The 16,180-nt window shown below is 42.2% G+C and overlaps 1 protein-coding gene across 6 annotated transcripts in view; it reads left to right on the top strand.

Moving 5' to 3' along the window:
• The window catches only part of LOC110526161 (LARGE xylosyl- and glucuronyltransferase 2), a 161,354-nt gene that overhangs the window by 140,717 nt on the left and 4,457 nt on the right, over positions 1–16,180 (top strand). For all 6 annotated transcript variants that reach the window (XM_021606819.2, XM_021606822.2, XM_021606823.2 and 3 more), the window contains 9 exons: positions 6,845–7,137; positions 7,387–7,469; positions 8,546–8,669; positions 9,857–10,028; positions 10,241–10,458; positions 11,312–11,437; positions 11,617–11,772; positions 14,025–14,188; positions 14,456–14,734. In XM_021606819.2, coding sequence (XP_021462494.1) covers positions 6,845–7,137; positions 7,387–7,469; positions 8,546–8,669; positions 9,857–10,028; positions 10,241–10,458; positions 11,312–11,437; positions 11,617–11,772; positions 14,025–14,188; positions 14,456–14,734 — 1,615 coding nt within the window. The remainder of the gene's footprint in view (positions 1–6,844; positions 7,138–7,386; positions 7,470–8,545; positions 8,670–9,856; positions 10,029–10,240; positions 10,459–11,311; positions 11,438–11,616; positions 11,773–14,024; positions 14,189–14,455; positions 14,735–16,180) is intronic.

Genomic DNA, 16,180 nt, shown 5'->3' on the forward strand with positions numbered 1-16,180 from the left:
TTGTGCTCGCAATGTGTCACGTCCAAGCTCAAGACATCACAGAGGTGAAATTCTTGATGGCTGACTTCAAATGTTCATTCTATCTTGTGAATTGAAATAATGACAAATAAAATATATGTTGGTTGCATATGGCCTCGACTATACACCACTGGTTATTTTAGTCAAGAAGCTACGACTACTACTAGCTAGCTAGTTACGTTGACTAGCTAGGTTCAAAAGCAGCTTGCGAAACTAGAGGATCATTTAGCACAACCACTAGCAACAGTTTAGTGAGTACTTGTGAAAAACTGGACCAAAGCTATTGTACTTATGCATAATCAATGATTTATATGGTACAGTAGGCAAAATAGAATAAAAACTCGGCTCCTCTCTCAAAACAACGAACTCTGTGTAGCAGGTAAAACTTCACCTTGACGTGACACTGATGGCAAAGCAAAGCAATGCATACAATGCACTCCACCACCAATAAACAAAGCATACCGACTTTCGGGCACTTCAATATCATGGTTTGCATTTTCAACACCGCAATAAATAGGTGTCAATCTCGACAAATAGAACCTTCGTAGGCCTACCCAGTGTCAAAGGCTTGGCTTGACAATCACCGGAATGTCATTCAACTTTTTGGCGTCTTGTAACGGATTTCTCTTTCCATTAATCAAATGCTTCGCTGCACAGTTTGGATTGATTGATTTGATTGATTCAGTAAAAAATATATACATATATACACACAGTACAGCAATTTTTCAAAATGACCGGGATTGCACAATAGAGTCAGACTTATTTCCATTGTGGTCCCAATTTTATTGCATAGATGCATATACAATTACAATAATAGAGACAGACACATTACAGAGACACAGACAAAAGAAAATGCTCAACCTCTAGATGAGTATGAGGGGGGAGTTTAAGTACAATTCTAACAAGCTTATTTCTGCTTGGTCTGTAGCTTATTCTTTAGATGTTTGGGGCTTCTGGTGAACCACTGGACTAGCACACTTGCCAGAGTCTTTAGGGTATCTCTATAGCAAGGTTTTCAACCACTTGGTGACAGATTTTCATGTGAGTATTAAAACATTTGCATCAAAACAAGATGTGCATATTCCCATCAGAGTTGTGTTTCCATCAAATTGACTTGTTGCGTAAAAACGTAGTCTGCATAAAAATTAACTTTTGCGGTTAAATTCCCGTGTACCAAAAAACAAACAAACAAGGTAAATGGGGTTCCATCGCATTTTAAACTCTAGGCCTACTGATGGTTTTGTCTCAAATAATATTGCGTAGGTATAGCAAATGTGCCCAATTTGGTATTCATCAATATGCACTTTCACCACCCTGTGAAGTTCACCAAAACGTATTACATCTGTAGCATAATAAACTGCATGCTTTCCCATGATGTCGTGACAATCTTTATCCAACGTACTTTACTCGCATAAAAATGTTGAATGGAAACCTGGTTATTAATATGATGCCAGAATTAGGACAACTTGTGCATGCCTATTGTAGACTTTTGAAGAAGCAAATATACAGTAGGGAGAACAAGTATTTGATACAATGACGATTTTGCAGGTTTTCTGTAATTTTTATTATAGGTACACTTCAACTGTGAGAGACGGAATTTAAACAAAAATCCAGAAAATCACATTGTATGATTTTTAAGTAATTCATTTGCATTTTATTGCATGACATAAGTATTTGATCACCTACCAACCAGTAAGAATTCCGGCACTCACAGACCTGTTAGTTTTTATTTAAGAAGCCCTCCTGTTCTCCACTCATTACCTGTATTAACTGCACCTGTTTGAACTCGTTACCTGTATAAAAGACACCTGTCCACACACTCAATCAAACAGACTTCAACCTCTCCACAATGGCCAAGACCAGATAATGTGTAAGGACATCAGGGAAAAAATTGTAGACCTGCACAAGGCTGGGATGGGCTACAGGACAATAGGCAAGCAGCTTGGTGAGAAAGCAACAACTGTTGGAGCAATTATTAGAAAATGGAAGAAGTTCAAGATCGCCCTCGGTCTGGGGCTCCATGCAAGATCTCACCTCGTGGGGCATCAATGATCACGAGGAAGGTGAGGGATTAGCCCAGAACTACACGGCAGGACCTGGTCAATGACCTGAAGAGAGCTGGGACCACAGTCTCAAAGAAAACCATTAGTAATACACTACGCCGTCATGGATTAAAATCCTGCAGAGCACGCAAGGTCCCCCTGCTCAAGCCAGCACATGTCCAGGCCCGTCTGAAGTTTGCCAATGACCATCTGGATGATCCAGAGGAGGAATGGGAGAAGGTCATGTGGTCTGATGAGACAAAAATAGAGCTTTTTGGTCTAAACTCCACTCGCCGTGTTTGGAGGAAGAAGAAGGATGAGTACAACCCCAAGAACACCATCCCAACCGTGAAGCATGGAGGTGGAAACATCATTCTTTGGGATGCTTTTCTGAAAAGGGGACAGGATGGCTGCACCGTATTGAGGGGAGGACGGATGGGGCCATGTATCGCGAGATCTTGGCCAACAACCTCCTTCCCTCAGTAAGATTATTGAAGATGGGTCGTGGCTGGGTCTTCCAACATGACAACGACCCGAAACACACAGCCAGGGCAACTAAGGAGTGGCTCATTAAGAAGCATCTCAAGGTTGTGGAGTGGCCTAGCTAGTTTCCAGATCTGAACCGAATAGGAAATCTTCGGAGGGAGCTGAAAGTCCGTATTGCCCAGCGACACCCCCGAAACCTGAAGGATCTGGAGAAGGTCTGTATGGAGGAGTGGGCCAAAATCCCTGCTGCAGTGTGTGCAAACCTGGTCAAGAACTACAGGAAACGTATGATCTCTGTAATTGCAAACAAAGGTTTCTGTACCAAATATTAAGTTCTGCTTTTCTGATGTATCAAATACTAATGTCATGCAATAAAATGCAAATTAATTACATAAAAAATCATACAATGTGAGATTCCGTCTCTCACAGTTGAAGTGTACCTATGATAAAAAGTACAGACCTTTACATGCTTTGTAAGTAGGAAAACCTGCAAATTCGTCAGTGTATCAAATACTTGTTCTCCCCACTGTAAAAGGCAAAACATTTTAAAAGTTAATATTTAGGCATTATTGAAGCGTTAGGTTCTAGGTGCACAAGGAATGGCCACTCGGATTGGAGAGGAAGCAGAGCGTGCGTTAAGCTTTCCAGAATAGCTGGGCCTGCCGAGAGCATACAGTTGTATATGGCCACATTATCATTGGACGACTTGGAAGAATGATTATCTGCAACAGACAGCTCATCTCAGTATCAGAAGTAAAAATACTGCCAGGATGGTCTGTTACTGTGCTTTTCTAGACCTTAAAACCTCTCAATATTAGGAATTTATTCCTAATGTTTGGTTTACTCAATGTAGTTGACCAGTCTATGCCCTCTATCCACCATTCATAGTGACACTAGTGGTAGGTGCACCATTTGTCAAGGTCTGCAATAGGCTAACTGGCAGTCATGCCACACATAAAAAGCATTCAAAGCTGCATACATTTAAAAAAAATTGTTGCCTTATTCTAAAATTGATTAAATAAAACAATGTACTTAGCAATCTACACACAATACCGCATAATGACAAAGCAAAAACATTTTTGCAAATGTATTTAAAACAAAAAACAGAAATACCTTATTTACTGTACGTAAGTATTCAGACACTTTGCTATAATACTCAAGATTGAGCTCAGGTGCATCCTGTTTCCATTGATCATCGTTGAGATGTTTTTAAATCTTGATTGGAGTCCACCTGTGGTAAATGTAAATAGATTAGCCTCTTTGGGCTAGGGGGCAGTATTTCCACGTCCGGATGAAAAGTGTGCCCAGAGTAAACTGCCTGCTACTCAGGCCCAGAAACTAGGATATGCATATTATAGAAAACACTCTGACGTTTCTAAAACTGTTTGAATGATGTCTGTGAGTATAACAGAACTCATATGGCAGACAAAAACCTGGGATAAATCCAAACAGGAAGTGGAAAATCTGAGGTTTGTAGTTTTTTAAGTGATTGCCTACCGAATATCCAGTGTAAATTGGGTCAGATTGCACTTACTATGGCTTCCACTAGATGTCAACAGTCTTTAGCAAGTTGTTTCAGGCTTCTATTATGAAAGGGGAGAGAATAAGACCACTCAGAGTTAGTGGCTCAGCTGAAAGCCATGAGTTGTTCATCGCGCGTGGCCGTGAGCGCGAGCTCCGTTCCCTTTCCTTTTTATTTGCACAATTGGCCTAGCGTCGTCCGGGTTAGGGAGGGTTTGGCCGGTAGGGATATCCTTGTCTCATCACGCACTAGCGACTCCTGTGGCAGGCCGGGCGCAGTGCGCGCTGACCAGGTCGCTAGTTGTACGGTGTTTCCTCCGACACATTGGTGCGGCTGGCTTTCGGATTGGATGCACGCTGTGTTAAGAAGTGCGGCTTGGTTGGGTTGTGTTTCGGAGGACGAATAAGTCTCTCGACCTTCGTCTCTCCCGAGCCTATATGGGAGTTGTAGCGATGAGACAAGACAGTAACTACTAACAAGTGGATACCACAAAATTGGGAAGAAAAAGGTAAAAAAAATAAAATGAATAAAAAAAGTTTATGATGAGTATTTCTGTAAATTGACCAGATGTTTTGGAGGCAAAACATTACTGAAAATAACGCGCCAATGTAAACTGAGATTTTTGGATATAAATATGAACTTTATCGAACAAAACATACATGTATTGTGTAACATAAAGTCCTATGAGTGCCAGCTGTTGAAGATCATCAAAGGTCAAAGGTTAGTGATACATTTTATCTCTATTTCTGCTTTTTGTGACTCCTCTCTTTGGCTGGAAAATGGCTTTATGTTTTTTGTGACTAGGCGCTGAACTAACATAATCGCATGGTATGTGTTCGCCATAAAGCCTTTTTGAAATCGGACACTGTGGTTGGATTAACAATAAGTTTATCTTTAAAATGGTGTACAATACTTGTATGTTTGAGGATTTGTAATTATGAGTTTTCTGTTCATGACAGCCCGCTTGGAGCCAAAATGCACCTAAAGAATCTCAGACCATGAGAAACAATATTCTCTTGTCTGATGAAACCAAGATTGAACTCTTTGGCCTGAATGTCAAGCGTCACGTCTGGAGGTAACCTGGCACCATCCCTATGGTGAAGCATGGTGGTGGCAGCATCATGCTGTGGGGATGTTTTTCAGCGGCAGGGACTGGGAGACTCGTCAGGATCGAGACAAAGATGAACGAAGCCAAGTACAGAGAGATCTATGATGAAAACCTACTCCGGAGCGCTCAGGACCTCAGACTGAGGCGAAGGTTCACCTTCCAACAGGACAACAACCCTAAGCACACAGCCAAGACAACACGTGAGTGGCTTTGGGACAAGTCACTGAATGTCCCTGAGTGGCCCAGCCAGAGCCCGGACTTGAACCCGATCCAAAATCTCTGGAGAGACCTGAAAACAGCTGTGCAGCAACGCTCCCCATCCAATGTGCCAGAGCTTGAGAGGGTCTGCAGAGAACAATGGGAGAAACTCCCCAAATACAGGTGTGCCAAGCTTGTAGTGTCATACCCAAGAAGACTCGAGGCTGTAATCGCTGCCAAAGGTGTTTCAACAAAGTACTGAGTAAAGGGTCTGAATACTTATGTAAATGTAATATATATATATATTTTTTTACATTTATGAGCTTTGTCATTATGGGGTATTGCGTGTAGATTGATGAGGGAAATAAACAATTTAATACATTTTAGCATAAGGCTGTAATGTAACAAAATGTGGATAAAATCAAGTGGTCTGAATACTTTCCGAAAGCACTGTAGGGAGGCGCATGCAAGCAGATGAGGAAATGTGGCTAGGATAGAATAAATTATGTAAAAAATCCTGCAAAAGAGTGAATGTAAACCAGTGAAAAAACACACTACCCTCCCCTGTGCCTAATAAAATAAAATAAAAATCTTCCCAATTACGATATGTCCCTAACAATTCACATTTCCTCTTGCTGCAGGATTATAATCCTGCTGTGTGAAACTGGCTCAAATTAAGATACATCATCTGTACAAACAATCTTGTAGGCTGTTCGAGATTCCGAGATTTCTTTGTCCTAGATTTGCTGCGGTTACTTTCCTGATTTTTGAGAATCAAGCAAGGCTCTTCTGAGAATATCTGTGCTTAAGTGTTCTCAGGCAGTCTGTTTATGATTGTCAGTCCTGTTGTAAACAAAACAATAGACCCATGACATACTGTCATACACTCCTAAATCCAATTAATGATGCATGCCCTAATTAATAAACGCACACACACACACACACACACACACACACACACACACACACACACACACACACACACACACACACACACACACACACACACAATGTGCATGCAAATCCTCTCTCACACATACTGTACCTAAGATGACTGATGGGGTGTTATAGTGCAGTCTGTTCACTTCAGCTCTACGGAATTGCCGTAGGAAGCAGTGAATAACTGTGTCCACACTAGAGGACAAGGCTGTCCTTGTACAGTGTCTGTGTCAGTGTTGGGTCTGACTGTCTACATATCAGTATTTCTCTCTCTCACCCACCTTCCTCTAAGCGACCAGGAACAGGGTCTGACATTTCAGCTCTGTCGGCCAGCTGCTCCTTAGACAGGGTGTCAAAACAGACAGAGATGGGTTGATGAGAGAGAGAAAGAAGCCGAAATATGATCTTTTCAACAATGCAAGTGAAGGGAACACTTTCTTCCCTCGTGTTATACAACTCTGGAAATGAAAGACTTAATTCAACCCTAATCCTAATTCTCCTCTCCCCCTCTTCCCCCCCTCCCCTCTCCAGATGGGCGTTCTCTCCTCCTGTCCCCCTGTCTGTCAGAGACCCCCGAGGCACGGGTTCTAGAGCGGGTGGTTCTAGAGTCGCGGGTGCGCGAGATGGAGGAGGAGAACAGGCAGATCCGATTGCAGCTCAACCAATTGCAGGGTACGGTTGGCCAGCCCGCCGACGGTGGTAACTACGGCAATGCGGCGTGGGGGGCATCAGCTGACACTGGGCCCGAGGATGTGGAGAACACGGCAGAGGAGAGAGCCAATCACACCGAGTGTCCCCGTTCGCCCACCATACTGAAGTGTGAGGTGAGCCAGGATCAGAAACGTATTTTAGCGCAGCTCTGTGTTTTAGCTGTGTTTGTTTAGCTTCACTGTTTAGTCATTGGTGTTAAGTTGGTATGTCAAATCTGCTGTCAGTGGTGTTTGTGTGTTTTGGATAAAATAACTTAGATATAGTTAAATAATATGGCTGTAGTGCCAAAAGGTAAACATAGGGAATCGATATTCCCAGCAGCGTTGATGGCATAGCTTGTCTGCCCTCTCTCTTCTGTGCAGCTGATCCATGTAGCGTGCGTGTGTGCCGGTCACAACGCCAGCAGAGATGTGGTCACCCTGGTCAAGTCCATCCTGTTCCACAGGTAACACAACAGAGCTTCACATACAACTACACCTACTGCTATAGCTACAGCTACACCTGATATAGCAACAGTAGTTGTTTATTCTACTTGATGAATCCTAAACTAATATGGCTGATGTCAATTCAAAGGCCACTTGTAGAAATTATTATTATTTATTAAGTAATTATTGGACTCATGGAAAGTTGTGACTTTAGGGAAGGTCAGGCCCTTCTTAATCAGAGAGATTACCGTAATTTCTGGACTATTAAGTGCACCTGAATATAAGCCGCACCCACTGAATTAAAAAAAATATATGTATTTTGTACATAAATAAGTCGCACATGTCTATAAGCCGCAGGTGCCTACTGGTACATTGAAACAAATTAACTTTACACAGCCTTTAAACGAAACACGGCTTGTAACAAAAAATAAATAGGCTTTAACGAAACACGGATTGTAACAAAAATTTAAAAAATATCAGTAAACAGTAGCCTACCAAGAAAGTCATTGGTCACTATCTTCCTCCTCCTGTGCACTGAAACCACTGAAGTCACCTAATTCGGTGTCGGAGTTGAATAGCCTCAGAATTGCTTCATCCGATGTTGGATCGTTTTCATTGTCGCTCTCGTCACTTTCATCCGGAGGCAAATACCCCGCTGAGCTCATGCTGCCCTCTTCAACACGCAGCAGTCCAGCCTTTCGAAACCCGTTGATGATAGTGGATTTTTTGACAATGCTCCACGCTGTCAGGACCCGCTGGCAGACTTGACCATAAGTTGCTCTTCGCATGCGGCCCGTTTTAGTGAAGGATTTCTCCCCACTTGTCATCCAAGCCTCCCACTGAACACGGAGCGCCACCTTGATGGGAAGTTTGAGCGCGCTCGATTTACGTCACATTATGTGACGGTGCTCAGTTTTTTTGGCACGAATCTTGTGAAAGCGGGAAAAATCCATAAATTAGCCGCGTCATTGTATAAGCCACGAGGTTCAAAGCGTGGGACAAAAGTAGCGGCTTATAGTCCGGAAATTACGGTAAGCACTTGAGTAGCTCTTGGCATATGTATTTCTCTCTCTCTATCTCTCCTTCTCTCTCTCAGGAGAAACCCTCTCCATTTCCACTTCATCACAGACGCAGTAGCCAATCAGATCCTGAGTTCTCTGTTCCAGTCCTGGATGGTTCCGTCTGTACAAGTTAGCTTCTATGACGCAGACGAACTCAAGGTAAATACCCCCCACACTTTTACAGTATTTTCTTTTGATGAACTCTAGCTCAGTGATAGGCACCTATGGTCCTCAGGGGCCTGAGTGTCTGCTCTATCGTTTAAATCAGTGTTCAGGAAATCATTTGTCTGCACTCTGTGAGCAGCCATTGACATTCAAGGCAAATTCCACCACTTTCCAAACAATCAATTGAGCGGAGAAAGAGAAATCCAGTAGACACAGAGACCATCCTTGCTCTTATTCATTTTTTTTCTTTACTCCCTCCTTCTCTTCTCTTACTCTTACAACAGTGATGTGTCATCTCAGTCCTTCTTTTCCTCTCGCCTCTCCTCTCAGTCAGTATGTGTCCATATAAATAGAAAAATGATGTGTGTGTGTTTGTGGGGGGGGGTATGCATGTACTGTGTGTTTGTGTGTGTTGCGTGCTTGTTCTGTGGGTGGTTGGGTAGGTGGGTGGGTGGGTGTGTGGGCAGGCGGGTGTGTGCGTCTAGCTTTGGCTCTTTGCTATTGATAAGGGGTTCATAATGTAACATATTGTTTCTCAACTCACATACCAACCTGCCTCGACCTGCAATATGACTTGGCTCCGTCTCTCCCCCCCATCATCACATTCTCTCTCAGCCTCCACAAGTTTAGCGGGAACAAAAGCTCTTTGTGCTCTCAAATTTCTCAACCTACTCAGTTTTCATTAACTCAGTTCAAACGAAGAAGGAAACACTGCATCTTCTGAGCTGATTATATTTGCAAATGATTCACTTATGAAGATCCCGTTCTGCGGAATCAAGATCAATTAATGATCAGACATGGTTGCCCAGATGCATGCCAAAGGTTGTGCAGGTTTCAGTATTCATTGGGTATCCTGGGTATAAAAACAGATTATATTTTTCAAGATTGATGCTATAGAGTAAACAGTAGTAATGTTCCAATTGGTTCACCTCTGGTTTAAAGGGTATTTTATACTAAAGGGGTCTTATGAAACAGATGGGTGTCTGCGCAAGTTAGCTATTTAAAGGAAGGAGAATACCTTATACACCTGACAAAGAGCCACAGTGGTGTTGCTTCTAATTACATAATTTGAATACCTTGCAACTTTATATTCCCTTTTCTTTTGAATTCAACATTTTCTGTGAGGTCAAGTTCTTCAACCTCACTCTTGCTTTCTCTCTCCAACTTCTTGTCTCTTCCAGTCGGAGGTGTCATGGATACCTAACAAGCACTACTCAGGTATCTACGGCCTGATGAAGCTGACCCTAACCAAAGCGCTGCCCTCTGACCTCACAAAGGTCATCGTCCTGGATACGGACATCACCTTCGCCACCGACATTGCTGAGCTCTGGGCCATCTTCAGGAAGTTCACTGGTACGACCTTTGACTTTGATAAACATTTCTGGTTGATTGATTGAATAATTAATGAATTGGTTGAGTGATAAAAATCCCTAGAGGACAAAAATACCATTTGATAATCTAGTAGTTAAAAACCTGTCTATATGTTGAAGACTCCACCTCCTTACCAATGATAATCAGCATTTTAAAATCTGGGAAAATTATGATTGGTGATGCTGTGATTGCAGACAAGCAGGTGATAGGTCTGGTGGAGAACCAGAGTGACTGGTACCTGGGGAACCTGTGGAAGAACCACAAACCCTGGCCCGCCCTGGGACGAGGCTTCAACACTGGGGTCATCCTGCTCTACCTGGAGAGGCTGCGACGGATTGGCTGGGAGCAGATGTGGAGGCTGACCGCCGAGAGAGAGCTGATGAGCATGCTCAGTACCTCGCTGGCGGACCAGGTCTGTTTATTCAATTTGATCAAATTCTATTAGTCTATTATCTTTATTCAGAATATTATTAAATACTCTTTAGATCATTACTTACATAACATGTCATTATAGTGCAGGAATCATCAACTTGATTCAGCCGAGGGCCGATTTTTTTTCTTGAGCGAATGGTCAGAGGGCCAGAACATAAATGCAAATAATTTGTAGACCGCAAATTGACAGCAAGAAGCCCAAACAGATATTTTTGACTAAAACATAATCATTTCAAACCTTGCTCACATTTGTGTTCGGTCACGTGTCTCTCTATTATGCGTGGGAATATTAGGGAACAGATGTCTTGAATAAAAATCATTTGGAGCTGATTCCCTGTTTTTTTTACAGTCTTTTATGTCTAACAATAACAAATAAAAACTATAAATAAAATATATATATAAATGTTGGGGTCCAAATAAAATGTTGGGGAACCATGATATACAGTAGGGTAATCTTATGCCTCAAAGCATACTGTGTATGAGGCAGATGGTCATGTAAGTGTGTAGGACATCTCTAATGAACATTTGGAGAATGTGTCAGTGTGAATGTTTACTATTTTGTGCCAGAGTTCTATATGATCTTAATGTTAAAATGAGTGTGTATGATACACTCTTAGAAAAAAAGGTGCTGTTTTGAAACTAAAAGGATTCTTCGGCTGTCCCCATAGGGGAACCCTTTGAATAACGCTTTTGGGTTCTTGGTAGAAGCCTTTTGAGTTCCATGTAGGACCCTTTACACAGAGGGTTCTACATGGAACACAAAAGAGTTCAAGCTTGGAAGCTTGGAGTGTATTACATAGGTTTTTAATGTGAGTGGGTAATCTTGTGTGCAGGACATCTTTAATGCGTTCATTAAGCAGAACCCAGTCCTAGTGCATCAGCTGCCCTGCTTCTGGAACGTTCAGCTGTCTGACCACACACGCTCCGAACAGTGCTACACAGAGGTGTCTGACCTCAAGGTAGGGCTATGCAGTGAAATACACACACTCGCATACACTCACACACACACACAAACACACACACACACACACACACAATATCGCAAAATCCCTCAATTCTTTCCTTATGAATGTATCTGCATCTAGACATATGGCTACCGGTCACCATGGTACTGTAATATGTTCATGTCCCATGTCAGGTGATCCATTGGAACTCTCCTAAGAAACTTCGCGTGAAGAACAAGCATGTGGAGTTCTTCAGGAACCTCTACCTTACTTTTCTTGAGTATGATGGGAACCTACTGAGACGAGAGCTTTTTGGCTGCCCCAGCCAGGCCACCTCAGAGAGCGTTCGGGTGAGTAGAACATTACCATAACTTTAACCATAATTAAGTGATAATGCCCTTGAAGCCGGTGTTTGGAGGGTATATTGGTGTTGCCGCAAACCGTGCCAATATATCCTCCAAACACTGGCGTTGAGGGCATTAGCACTTTTATTCAAAGGGTTACCATCCAGAAATCTGTCCATTTCAGACATGTCCAAAACATGTAATAAAGTAAAGAATTTTTTAAATATTTTTTTGCCATCATCTTTGAAATGCAAGAGAAAGGCCATAATGTATTATTCCAGCCCAGGCACAATTTAAATAATCGGCCACAGATGGTAGCAGTGTATGTGCAAAGTTTTAGACTGATTCAATGAACCATTGCATATCTGTTCAAAATGTTGTATCAAGACTGCCCAAATGTGCCTAATTGGTTTATTAATACAAGTTTATAATTGTGCACTCTCCTCAAACAATAGCATGGTATTCTTTCACTGTAATAGCTACTGTAAATTGGACAGTGCAGTTAGATTAACAATAATTTAAGCTTTCTGCCCATATCAGATATGTCTATGTCCTGGGATTTGTTTTGTTACTTACAACCTCATGCTAATCACACTAGCCTACATTAGCTCATCCGTCCCACGGGGGGGACACCGATTCCGTATAGTGGTTTTTAAGAGAGTTCATGGTATACAGATTGTGCAAGTTTAATAACTTATAGATCAAGTGTACGCCCCCTTTGATATAACGGTTCACTTTAAAAAGAGAATCTTGAAGGGAGGTAGATGGGCGTGATGGCAAGTGACTAGAGTATGAAGAGACAAAACTATGCAATTGCAGATATCTAAAGAAATGGGATCTCGGAATATTAATTTTTTGTATTAACTGTTCAAAGGATGCAAAATAGTTTTTGTCGCTCGGTGAGGAGATCCCTTTTCCAGACCAGATATGAAACGCACGGTCTAATAATGATGGAGATAATGTATGGTTGTTTAATAATGGGGCAGAAGTTGAAAATTCACTGAGACCAAACGATCACCTGAGCTGTTTCCATATTTGTAGAAAATGTTTCACAATAGGGTTTTTTGTTTCTTAGGAAAATGCAACAGGTTTTTCTTGTTCCAGATAAAAGCAGATATCAGTTTATCTATGGAGATTAATCAATTTTGTCAGAAAGATAAGAAATACATTGACATAACTATAAAAACGTAATACATTAATTTTAACAATGTTAATTATTCCGCCCAAAGAAAGAGAAAGTAAATCCCAGTGTTCAAGATCCTGTTTCAGGCTCCCAGAGTATCAAGGGAGGGAAATTGGCTTTGTAGAGATCTAGTTGTTTGTGACCCAAATTCCCAAATATTGTCAAATACTCTTAAAAACACATGACTAAAATAAGTTTGCATGGCAGAAGGATTAATAGACATCAATTAACTTTTTTTGTAGATTCACTTCATAATGAGGCGCGATTTCACCTGGCATAGAAATTGTGTTCTCTTGTCAGGACACTGCTGTTCAGAGGAGCTAGCCAAAAACACAGATAACCCAAATCCCTTCAAACTGAAGCTGGAAAGACTGAACTAGCTGCTCTTCCATTAGTTTTACCTGCTTTCTATTGACATTTCTTTGTATTGATCCCCAAAAATTATGCCAGCTGATTCATGATTACGACTGGCTGAGAAGCGCTGTATGCCTGTCTGTCTCGTACTGACTCCCGACATGTTCTGGAGATCGAATTTGAATATTGAAACAATGTTGCAAATGTTGGAGAGACAGACAGCAAGGTCAATACAAATCTCCACTGTTGAAAACTAAATGTTAGTCTAAAAGAAATATGAGATGATGTTTAGATGCTTTTTATAGTGGAGATCAAGTTCATAAATTGCCTGGCTGGGCTGATGAGACAGTGGCTGGTGCAGCCAGATGGAACAGAGTATATAGTCATGTTAACATCATAGATTTAGCCGGTGGTAACTTGTGGAATAGACACCGTCTGGAATTCGGCTTTAACCAATCAGCATTCAAGATTAGGACCACCCATTGTATAACATTTAACAAACCACTCCCTAACACCTCAAGGAGGTTTAAATATTCACCATACCTTTATTCACTATACTATGATACCCATGGACATCCAGCCAGAATACAACAGAGTGTACAGTGCCGCATGGTCTCGTCACCTCTGACTGCATGGTGTCATGAAACCATGTTAGCCTATTAGAGGGAATATTTACAACCTAAACATTGGTTTTGACCTCCCTCTGTCCGTCCCTCTCCAGTTACAAGGAGCTCTGGAGGAGCTGGATGAAGACGACCAATGTTATGACTTCCGGCGGGAGCGAATCACAGTGCACCGCGTGCACCTCTACTTTCTGCAGTACGAGTACACGCCCGCCGGGGATGACACAGACGTCACGCTGGTCGCACAGCTCTCCATGGACAGGTAAAAACTCACCTTACAGCTCTGACCCTACTGGCCTTTGGTTTACTAGTTGTTGGGGATGTAAGCATGAATTCATTATTACAATATGGCTAATGAGGAGTGCAACTCTCTACAAATATGATTGTCTTTAGCTTTTTTCTCGATTTCTTCCTCTTCCCCCTCCTCCCCCTTTTCTTCTCTACTTCCACCACTGCTTTTATTATCATGATGTAATATACATCTCTGTATCTCTAACACTCTATTTTATGACATCTCTATTTATCTCAGGTTACAGATGCTGGAGGCCATATGTAAGCACTGGGAAGGACCTATCAGCCTGGCCCTGTACATGTCAGACGCTGAGGCCCAACAGTTTCTGCGTTACGCCCAGGCCTCCGAGGTGCTGAAGAACCGTAAGAACGTGGGCTACCATATCGTTTACAAGGAGGGCCAGTTCTACCCCGTCAACCTGGTGAGAAATGTGGCCCTGAGGAACGCCAACACACCCTATGTGTTCCTGGCAGACGTTGACTTCCTGCCCATGTACGGCCTCTATGATTACCTCAGGTGAGTTGTAGTTTTTCCTGAAGATGTTCCATCATAAACATAGACAGAACACTGGCTGAGATTTTTTTTATATATAGACATTTAGCAGCCATTTTAATCCAAAGCAATTTACAGACAACATACAGTTGAAGTCGCGAGTTTACATACACCGAGGTTGGAGTCATTAAAACTTGTTTTTCAACCACTCCAAAAACGTATTGTTAACAAACTATAGTTTTGGCAAGTCGATTAGGACATCTACTTTGTGCGTGATAAGTAACTTTCCCAACAATTGTTTACAGACAGATTATTTCACTTATAATTCACTGTATCACAATTCCAGTGGGTCAGAAGTTTACATACACTAAGTTGACTGTGCCTTTAAACAGCTTGGAAAATTCCAGAAAATTATGTCATGGCTTTAGAAGCTTCTGATAGTCTAATTGACATAATTTGAGTCCATTGGAGGTGTACCTGTGGATGTATTTCAAGACCTACCTTCAAACTCAGGGTCTCTTTGCTTGATGTAACAGTATAGCTTCCGTCCCTCTCCTCGCCCCTACCCGGGCTCAAACCAGGGACCCTCTGCACACAGATGAAGCATCACCCACGAAGCATTGTTACCCATCGCTCAACAAAAGCCGCGGCCCTTGCAGAGCAAGGGGAACCACTACTTCAAGGTCTCAGAGCGAGTGACATCACCGATTGAAACACTATTAGCGTGCACCACCGCTAACTAGCTAGCCATTTCACATCAGTTACATTGACATGGGAAAATCAAAAGAAATCAGCCAAGACTTCAGAAATAAAATTGTAGACCTCCACAAGTCTGGTTCATCATTGGGAGCAATTTCCAAATGCCTGAAGGTACCACGTTCATCTGTACAAACAATAATACGCAAGTATAAACACCATGGGACCACGCAGCCATCATACCACTCCGGAAGGAGATGCGTTCTGTCTCCTAGAGAAAAGCGAAAAGTGCAAATCAATCCCAGAACAACAGCAAAAGACCTTGTAAAAATGCTGGAGGAAACAGGTACAAAAGTATCTATCCCCACAGTAAAATGAGTCCTATATCGATATAACCTGAAAGGCCACTCAGCAAGGAAGAAGCCACTGCTCCAAAACTGCCATAAAAATGCCAGACTACGTTTTGCAACTGCACATGGGGACAAAGATCGTACTTGTTGGAGAAATGTCCTATTGTCTGATGAAACTATTTGGCCATAGTGACCATCGTTATGTTTGGAGGAAAAAGGGGGAGGCAAGCCGAAGAACACCATCCCAACAGTGAAGCACGGGAGTGGCAGCATCATGTTGTGGGGGTGTTTTGCTGCAGGAGGTACTGGTGCACTTCACAAAATAGATGGCATCATGAGGGAGAAAATTATGTGGATATATTGAAGCTACATCTCAAGACATCAGCCAGGAAGTTAAAGCTTGGTCGCAAATGGGTCTTCCAAA

This window comes from Oncorhynchus mykiss, chromosome 6, assembly GCF_013265735.2.
Source record: "Oncorhynchus mykiss isolate Arlee chromosome 6, USDA_OmykA_1.1, whole genome shotgun sequence".
In the NCBI taxonomy this organism is placed as follows: Eukaryota; Metazoa; Chordata; class Actinopteri; order Salmoniformes; family Salmonidae; genus Oncorhynchus; species Oncorhynchus mykiss.